Source organism: Mandrillus leucophaeus, unplaced genomic scaffold, assembly GCF_000951045.1.
Source record: "Mandrillus leucophaeus isolate KB7577 unplaced genomic scaffold, Mleu.le_1.0 Scaffold614, whole genome shotgun sequence".
Lineage (NCBI taxonomy): Eukaryota > Metazoa > Chordata > Mammalia > Primates > Cercopithecidae > Mandrillus > Mandrillus leucophaeus.
Window position 1 is genome coordinate 360776 of NW_012106631.1, and position 10600 is coordinate 371375.

The following is a 10600-nucleotide window of genomic DNA, read 5'->3' on the forward strand; positions in this document are numbered from 1 at the left end:
ACATGCTGCTCACATAAATAACAATGGTGTAAGTTTAATGTTCTCACAAAAGCTATAAATGTTCTACCTCAAGGTAAACATTTTAATTAGCCTGAAAGTTATTTTTCTTAACACTACCAGAAACTTTGCCCACCACTCCCTCCCGAGAGCTGCTAAAATGTTCCAAATACAAAAAGTAAGGACAGAAGTAGCAGTTCATGTAAAGAATTACTGATGAAATACCAGAGAGAAACTACGGAGGCGAAAAAAAAAAAAAAATTGTCCTTGGAAGTGCAAGCACTTCTGCAGAACAATTAACTTAATTAACCAGACACCATGAATATTCATAAGGCTGTTAATGTCTCCCACATCCAAACAGATAAATGTGATGTAATGACTTCCTAGTCAAGCATATCTAAAATTCTCATGAAAACGGCACCTACACTTTGGTTCTTTGCCTGAAATATCATAGAAATTAACAGTCCCTCGGCAATATTTTATTCTCCTCAAATTAATTGGAAAGCATGAATTTATTTATGCAAACTCTATAGGAATATATGGTTCACAGCCATCAGTATGTGGATTGAGCCTTGTTTTACAACAACTGGATTGCTTTTTTATTTTTATGTCCTCTCAGGCTTTTTTCTCCATTCCCCCTCCCCCTTTAATCAGATTCTCTCAGTATAGTTCCTTAGTACCAGTTCCCATAGCAACAAACACCATTCCTAATGGCCAGCAGTTCAAATACAGGCTTCCCCACATCTGATCCATTTGAGTCTGACCATAATTCAGTGGCTTAGTCTGTTGGCTCAGTGGATTAATTTACTAAACACTCTCCCTCTGGGTGTCTCTCTCCAGGAGGCAAATGGCTTCAAAGGCACACTGTCTCCTCATGTTCAGCTTGAAAATTTCCTGCCTTGTTCCTGTTCCCATTCTCTATCAAAAGCCCTGACTAGGCATAGAGTCCTCATATTAAACATATCCCATACATGACTTTCCCCTCCTATTAGACAGAATTAGAATGCTAGAACTCCTATACAATGACCAGAGTTTTGGCAGCATACTGTGTCTTCTAAACAAGACATGTTAAAATGGCATTACTACAAATATCCAAAGAATACATAAAATGCTCCCCAAATCAGAAATACTCTTAAAAATTATAATAGTGATAAAACTCAATGCTATTCCTTTATAAAATCTGAATTACATACTAAAAACATAAGAATAACCACCAGTTTTTATAGCCAACCACCAAATTTATGTCAAATGCATACCTGTAGGGACACCCATCTTTCTATTTCTGATGTATGGCAGTCAGTGAATGACCTCAGGAATTTAAGTACTAATGAAGTGTCCTAAGCACATCCACTTTGCATGGAGGGAAATCCACCATTATAGTCAGAACTACTAAAGTAAAATAAAAAGGTCAAGAAATAAAATGTCATGAAAAGATGGCCCAAAATGCATCATTTTTCTCTCTGAGTCAAAATTTTCTTGTTGTCTTCTACTTAGAAACCATTTTAGATTTTCCTATATACTCTAGAATTATCAGATTATCTCTGAATCTCTCTCTTCTTTTAATTTCTGACTTTTCTGAAAGACTTTACACTCTAAAAGGGCATTTGAATATATTATGCTCTGTCAACTTATCAACAATACTAAGTATACTAAAATCCACACTAAATGAATAAAGTTATCAAAATACGAATTTTTCAACCATGTGCATTATTTTCTATAATCAGAGTGGAAAATATTCTGCTTTTTTTTAGGGATAATGTATGACTTTTTAAAATGAATAATTTCCTTCACTATCATTTATTTAAATTATTTGGAATGAGTGACTGTGTAATACAATCAGTTTTTGAATGATGTTTTCGTCTTTTCTGGATCACAGTGTTGCTCTAACAGTTCTCCCTGTCTCTGACCTCTACTTTCTCCTGCCCCCATCCTCTAATCATTCCACACAGTGAGGCAAAATGAATCCTTGAACAAGCTCCAATCAGGTTGCCCCCTTGCTCTGAAACATCCCATTATTCCCTACTGCTGATGAAATACAATTCAGAGCCCTTACTGTGGCATGCAGGAGCCTCCATGGTTGGGCCTATTTTGATACCATTATCTTCCATTGAATGGCCTTTTCACTATTCCTCAAACACTCCTGGGTTTTGCCTTTGCTTTATTACTTCTGCAGCCAAGAAAATAACTCATTCTTACCTTTTCAGGCCAGCTCCAACCCATTTTAAGGCCTAATCCAAGTATCATTTACTATATAAAGTCTTCTTTACATGCATTCACTTAATAGGCTTCACTGAGCATCACTGTGGCATAGTCTATTCTAGATGCTGAAAATGGCAGTGAGTAGAAAGATTAAAAAGCCTTGCCATTAAGAATCTCACCCTTCCAAACCTTATCCTCCTTCCAGTCACAAGTAATTTTGGCATTCTCAAGGTTATCTGGTTATACTTCAGTTATGCAAGTTACCATATTCACCTCATATGGAATTATAAGAAGCTAGACTGGAGGGGCCCTGTTTTGAAACTTCCTGCTTCGTACTGTGTAATCATTAGATCTTTTTATGGGAAGGGAGAATAATAACCATTCCATATACTGATGGTTTATCTATATTAAACCCTTTTTTAATCCAAAGGTTAGTACTGCAATAACCTTGTAATAAAGTGAGTAATATATCTGTGATCCCTATTCTATAGAGTAGAAAAATAAGGCTCAAAGAGATTAAATGACTTGTAAAAAGTCTCACATTTGCTAGTGGGGACGCCAGAAGTCTGGATCTTTCAAAGTCCGTTCATTAATTCTGTGTTGTGCTGTCTAGGTTAGCAAATAAGAAAGGAAAAGAGGGAGAAGGGTCAGTTTAATGAATCTGTAGCCACTCCCTTGCCTGCTGGTATTAAGCCAAGTGGAAGCTGTGCTCTGACAGGAATCAGGATTCGGTCTGTTTCCATCCCAGCATTCTTCTGGGCTCTCAGAAGCAAAGCATGGGCTACTTCGCTAGCAGATCCATCTCCACCAACACAGACAACACTAGAAAAATATAAATTAAGCAAAGAAGGCAAAACTTCAATATGATTGGTAATAATTCATGAAATCTAGACTTCAAAATAGTTTACTAATTTGTAGTCTATGTGCATGACTGCTCACATGTACCTTCAAACATGTTAATATGTGTCAATGGGTAAGACACAAATGCTACACAGTTATGTTTACTTCACAAATATAATAGCTGGATAATTCCCCATAGACAAAATAGCTTTAAGTGTGTTAAGAAGTATGAAAACATTTGAACATGTTAACTCACATCTGACCAGCATTTTGCTCTGTTAACATCCAAAAGCATATCATTCTCATTTTTTGTTAATAATACTGTCATCTGCAATTCATTTAACTAACACCAGCTAAAGTCATAAAATCCTGCTAATTCTCAATAAAGCTCTGAAAAGACAGATAGCAATAAAAATCATGTAGAATATGAAGCTTTAAGAAACTGCTAATTATCATTAGTATATGGATGTAGTAATTACAAGCCTGACCTGAATTTCATCTCCTTGATATTAGTGCTATATGGTACTTCTAGATTTAATATTATTAGTCTTTGATCCTAGATAGTACTACTAGTATAGTTTTTAAAACTTTATGTTAAGTAGACTATGGGAGTGGAATCCATGAAAGTAACACATAAGATACTAGAAATTCATTTCACAATCATTTGTGTTCAAAGGATGCAAAATACTTTTATGTATCAAAATGTCGCCAATTTACACAATGGAAAGTGGATTTTTGCCTCAGTGAAAGCACATGTCACAACTCAAGCACTACAAGGGCCCAGCAGGAATGGAAGAGTAGGCTCAATCCAAAGGTGCAGCCTCTTCTTCACTGTGGCCCACTCACATCATGCAGGAGGCCTAATGGAACCAGATCAGGTTTTTCTAGAGAAGCCAGAGATTCTGATTTAAGGCTGCATCTCCTAATTTGTAAATACTAGCACCTAGCATTCAATATATTTAAAAACATTGTATTTCAGATGAAACTGCCTATGGGCCACAGTCAGCAGTAGTTATTGGTTCTCTAAGTTTAGGAAGCTCTGGAGGGTGGCAACCGGAGGCTGAAAGTGTCTTTTCAGTCCGTTCCCACCATCTTCCTCTCAGCCATCTATTCCCTCTAGTCTCCATCTTCCGCATCCCACTAGCTCCACATAGCCTGGGTAATCCAAGTCCACTCTGGTTAGAAGACTCAAGATATGATCCAGGTCATTTTTGATTAGGTCTGTTTTCTTCTTATGTCTAAACTGATTCCAGAGGTTTGCAATGCGACCACCTAGTCAGAGAAAAAGGATATTTACTAAGGACAAACTATATATCAGGTAATATGTTTACTAATTTCTATTATATCCTCAGAAGTCTGCAAAATAGGCAACAGCCTCATCTTTATAAATGAAAAAACTAAGCTTTTATTTGAAATTTACCTGATTTTGAAAATCTCTATGAGATTTCTAATCTATGAACTTAAATGTAACACTTGATCCCTGGCTGTCTAAATGTTGACATATGGGTGTGACCACAAAGACTATGTGAAGTCATACCCCAAAAAATCTAATTTAGCACCAAAGAACTCGATCCTTATATACATAGGATGTGAACACTTAACTCCTAGAATCTTACATACAGTTATAGCATCAAGCATATGTTAACATATTACTAGAGTTATTAGAGGTGGCCTCCCTATGAGCATGTTCTGAAACATCTGAAATTTTGCCCTAATACATTCTATGTTAAATCTTTTGAAACTAATACAAATGACAATTATAACAATAAAGAAATATTTAGTGAATAATTACTATAATATATATATCAGACATTTTCCTTAGCATTCTCCATGTATTAATTCATTTAAGTGGAAAAATAACTAAGCAATAGGTACTATTGCCCTCAATTTACAGATTAGGAAACTAAGACATGGAAAGATTAAGTAAACTTTTTCAAGATTGTACCACTAGTAAGTAAGAGAACAGGGATTTGAAATAAGACAATTTGGCCTTAGAAACTGAAATATTATTCAATATATTAGATACCTTTTGTATATATGAAACCTAATAAAAATAGCCTTATGAGAATTTTGTTATTTTGAAAAACAGTTTACCAGTAGAACCAATGTGAAATTAAGTGAGTTAGAAAAAAATATATTTATTTATGTTAACAACTATTCAGTCATTAAGATCATGTTCACGTACAGTGACTCAACCTAGGAAATAAGTTTTGTAAAACAAAAATAAAATTCTAAGCCCTCTAACTAACTGAATGGACCCTCCCTTCTTGGCCACAAAGATCCCAAAGAAAATCTGAAAAACTAGTTCAGGTCATAATAGGAAGGGAGGTTAGATATGCCTCCTTATACCCTCTTGTCTTTTGGAGTTTAGGTGCAACTGACCAGCACTGACATTAAGATGTAGATCATAGGCCAGACGTGATGGCTCACGCATGTAAGCCCAGCACTTTGGGAGGCCGAGGAGGGCAGACCACCAGGTCAGAGTTCAAGATCATCCTGGCCAACACGGTGAAACCCCGTCTCTACTAAAGATAGAAAAAATTGGCTGAGCATGGTGGTGCATGCTTGTAATCCCAGCTACTCAGGAGACTAGGGCAGGAGAATCACTTGAACCTGGGAGACAGAGGTCGCACTGAGCCGAGATTGCACCACTGCACTCCAGCCTGGGTGACAGGGTGAGACTTCATTTCAAAAAAAGAAAAGGAGATCGTAAGACTGACAAAACAGACTTTGTAGCAATAAGATCCCCAACTCCAACCTGACTCTGGTATAGCATTAAATAACAAATAGCAGGCCCTAGAGGAAATCAAAGCATTTTACTGCAAAATATATTTTGTTGATATATTTTGAAATGGCCCTGCAAAGCCATAATTTGCAGGAGAAATTTGCATTCTATAGAGAATCTCCTTCCCTTTCCAGGTCTTTTCCTGATCCATGAGAGATTTAACTAAGAGTTTGATACCCTTTAAGGTCTGATAAGAGATACTGACCATCTATTATCTCTGAAGCCTGATATATGGAGGCTTCATCTATATAATAAGAACCTGTGATTCCACAATTCCGTTTATCTTTATTTTTATAATTTCTTATTTTATTTATTTATTTTGACATGGAGTCTCACTCTGTTGCCCAGGATGGAGAACAATGGTGTAATCTCAGCTCACTGCTACCTCTGCCTCCTGGGTTCAAGTGATCCTCCTGCTTTAGCCTCCTGAGTAGCTGAGACTACAGGCACATGCCATCACACCCGGCTAATTTTCGTATTTTTAGTAGAAACAGGGTTTTGCCATGTTGGCCAGACTGATCTCAAACTCCTGACCTCAGGTGATCGCCCCTCTTCAGCCTCCTAAAGCGCTAGGATTACAGGTGTGAGCCATTGCGCCCAGCCTACACCACCCTGTTTATCTTAACTCAAGAATTTCTTTCTGATGACTTCTAATCTTTCAGCAAAGCTTATCAACCAACTGACAATCAGAAAATCATTGAATTCACCTGTGAGCTGCCCTTCACCATCAGCTCCATGATGTCCACCTCTCTGGGCCAAATCAATGTATACCACCCTACATTTATTGATTTATGTCTTTGGCTATAACTTCTGTATCCCTAAAATGTATAAAACCAAGTTGTAACCCAACTACTGTGGGCACATGTTCTCAGGACCCCCTGGGGCTGTCATAGGCCGTGGTCACTCATATTCGACTCAAAATAAACCTCTTTAAATACTTTACAGTTTGGCTTTTTTCATCAACAGCTTCTTACAAAAATACCACAAGAGTCTAAATACTACAAGAAAGGCAAAAAGCAAAATATTCAATCATTTATGTGAGTTAATCACACTTGTGCCACTCTAAAACCTAAACCTTCGAGTAACTCATTCTTTGCACGTGACAAATCTTGTTTTTACATGTGACAAATCTTGTTTTTAAAATAAGTAAACTCCTTGCATGGACTCCAAACAGAATGATTCTGTCTAGAAAAGAACCACTGGGTGATAATATATCCTTTTTTAAAGAGTGATAAAGATTTTTTTAATGAATGTTTTTATACTTATCTATGAACCCATCATCTATGAAATGTTCAATATATTATTGTAGTTTTGATTCACAGTTTTTTTCTTTCTGGAAAAGGGGTTTTTTTTTTTGTTTTTGTTTTTTACCTTACTAAGTAATACAGATATGTTCAATCTGATAAAAAGTCAATATAATCCAAATAATGTCTAGATCATTATGGGTCTAATTAATGGTGAAATGAACAAGAGAAAAAATAACTCAACAATTTTTTAAAAAATTGTGAAACAAATAATAGCAAGGAATTCATATATTTACAATTGCATAAAATCTACAGATTTTTAAAACTATACTCACACTTACAAATGCAAGTATTACTGCTTCAAGTCTATGTAACTGGTATTCTTTTATTTTCCTTCATAAAACATCCTACTCCTGCCTGGTAAAATAGGGAGCGATATAAAATCTTAAGCTCTTACAAGGTTTAACGGTGGATCTGAGAGTGTTTCCTAGGACACACTGCAGTGGAGAACCAGCTGTGGTAAGTGCTGATACACTGTTCTGTTGGGTTTAGAAATGTCACAAGATGTCTCATAGAAACATATGGAACTCATTAAAAAAAATAAAACTCCAAAATCTTAGCAAATAGCATTTCTGAAACATTACTTACCAAATCATTTTGCTTTACTAAATACTATACATAGAATCATTTTTGGCTCTTAACTTCCTCAGCCTGTATCTAGAAACCAAACTGCTAGGTGATTTCCTAATCAATCCCTATGAATAGCTCCACTAGTGTGAGACGGAGGTACTTCAGGCTAAAGTTCTTAAAGGAATGTGAATCTGTCTCTCATTAAAATGTCATAGCATTTTGGGGTTAACCTTCTCTCATCTCTGTACCTCTTCTATAAATTTCCCCCAAAATTTTCCTTTAGCCACTCTTTAGAACAGGTTCAGGAACAGAAAACTCACCAATGTAGAACATTCTATTTTCAAACAATTTTACTTGCAAGAGAATTGTTCCTTTGAAGTACCTGAAGAAACTGTTTCTATTATTCTCCTCATATATCTGTCTACATAATTCTAAGTAAAGTGACTTACAATTGCCATTTTATTAAGACAATTACTCCAACTACCATATCAGCTTCTACTGGGAAAACTGAACCCACAAAAATAAATAAGCTATTTAAAGTGGTCCCCAACCTTTTCGGCACCAAGGACCTTTTCTTGTGGGAAGATAGTTTTTCCATGGACTGGGGGGTGGGGTGGGGTGGGAGAGGTTTGGTTGCAGGATGAAACTGTTCCACCTCAGATCACCAAGCATTAGATTCTTATCAAAAGCATGCAACCTAGATCCCTCGAATTCCCAGTTATATCCCTTGCATGCCCATTTCACAATAGGGCTCGCACTCCTACGGGAATCCAATGCTCCTGCTGACCTGACAGGAGGCGGAGCTCAGGTGGAAACGGTCCCTCTTCTGCCACTCCTCCTGCTGTGCCTCCCAGTTCCTAAAAGGCCACTGCCTGATATTGGTCTGCAGCCTGGGAGTTGGGACCCCTGATCTAAAGAATCTTAGAACACAGAAGATGACTTTCAGTAGAAATTTTAAATTATTGTAAGTCTGAAATAAATCAGCATGCCCTAGAGTTTAGAAACACTTACATAATTCAAATAACGGTTAGGCCAAACTATTTGGTTTGAAAGACGTAAGTAATAACTGAAAAATCTATATATCTTTTAGCTCTACACTGAAAAATAACAACACTTGCCATGAAAAATAAATAAGGATTAAATATGTTCAGGTAAAGAGAAAAATATTACTATACTACACTTCAGCAATAGTCTTTCTTCATTCTGAAAAGTTATTTTCATCCCTTTAGCCAGTACAAATACCAGTAAAACATATTGATAGATACTGCATTCAGCAGAACATTTTGTAATGCTGCTGTGTAAGACCAAGTTTAATATCTGTGATATCTTCATTCTCATTCTTGATCTAATCAAGTTTGAAAGCAGGGACTCATTTGCAATGCCGCTACCTTCATGTACTCATGAGGCCCAATGAGGGACTATGCAGCATATTCAAATAGGTAGTTGGTGGGCATGATTCCCCCAAGAACTTTTCTTAAATTGTATACTTATAAGACAATGTTCTAAATGACGCCTATTAATGTTTTTGTTTACCTCTAAGTATAAAGTTCTGAAGTAATCTCTTACCCCATATTTTTCATTCCCAATGCTTATACAGTATTGCTATCTAGATTTACTTCCCTCAATTAGATTCCTTTTGGAAAAATCATGTTTTACCACATTTTCTTTCTCAACAGCTATTGTTTTCTCCTCATCCAAAAAATAAATAAATAAGCATTTCTGAAAAACAGCCCTGCCAATACTTGATTTTGATTGCATCGCTTCCCTCCCCAACACATTCAAATCATTCTTTGGGAAAGTTAATGCCTTTCACTTTGGTGAAAGGACAGATCTAACTCCCTTTCCTGACCTTATAGGTCTTTGCCCCTGCCCACTGCCCGTCACCATGTAACACAAATAATTCACACACTTGTCAACTTTTTAAATTCTCAAATATCTACTCATGTAAAAAACATCTTCCCTAAAAGAATATAATACGTTTTAGTCTTACACATCAATCCAACACTTTAGCAAATTTTAAAAACCTAATTTTTAAAAATCTCAATTTAATTTATATCCCTTGCCTTGGTTCTAATGTTTACATGCCAGTGAACAATCTCTGTACACTTCAATGTATTGCAAACAATGGATTCCAATGCCCACTGTGAATAACATACCTATATTGTAGTCACTACATTATGAGATAATTAAAATTCTTTCTTATTCTTTCTGAAAATAATGTATTTATTTACTTGTATTTATAAAATATCTTCCTTCAATCTATCACAAATTAACCAATGGGTAGCTATTAAACCTATCAACTAATTTGTAAAAGAGGATCATCATATAGTTATGCCATGTGACCAGTAATAACATCTTCCATCAGTACTTTTCTAGATACATGGTAAAAGCCAATAATTAGAGATGCAAATGGACCCACATTAATAAGTATAGGGTAGTACACTGTCATTTCCCAGTATTTATAATTAGATTCCTCTCTTTGCTTTCCTATGCCAGATCCTGAGAGATGATATATTATCATTAATTATTATGAACAAGATAAAGCCAGAGTACATACATTACAAATATTTTTAAATGTTAGTTCCAAATACGTGGCTAAAACTACTGAAGGCATTTAATACATAAATGACATGATATATATTAATAATATAACCTACCCATCAAATCCCTGGAGTTCACATTCCTTAAGCAGTGACAGAGCGTGCCCTTCATATTCCATTACTATTAAAAAAAACACACACACATAGACAAAGTGAAAGTTTTAAACAATGATCCACACTTTTTAACTTGTTCTGGCAAAATAATATAATAAACATATGGTCGAGTCATAAAACAACATTTATTCTTGAATATTTATATTTTAATCATGGGCAAGAGGACTAAGTGTTAGTGGCCTGATGTGTTT

At 35.8% G+C, this 10600-nt stretch overlaps 1 protein-coding gene across 3 annotated transcripts in view; it reads right to left on the reverse strand.

Annotated features, from left to right (window-relative positions):
- The window catches only part of CERKL (ceramide kinase-like), a 129573-nt gene that overhangs the window by 16324 nt on the left and 102649 nt on the right, over nt 1–10600 (reverse strand). The window contains exon 5 of one of the 3 annotated variants that reach the window (XM_012000040.1): nt 2876–3018. The exons of the other annotated variants lie outside the window; for them this stretch is intronic. Within the exon in view, the coding sequence (XP_011855430.1) occupies nt 2876–3018 (143 nt within the window). The remainder of the gene's footprint in view (nt 1–2875; nt 3019–10600) is intronic. 3 annotated transcript variants of the gene reach the window in all.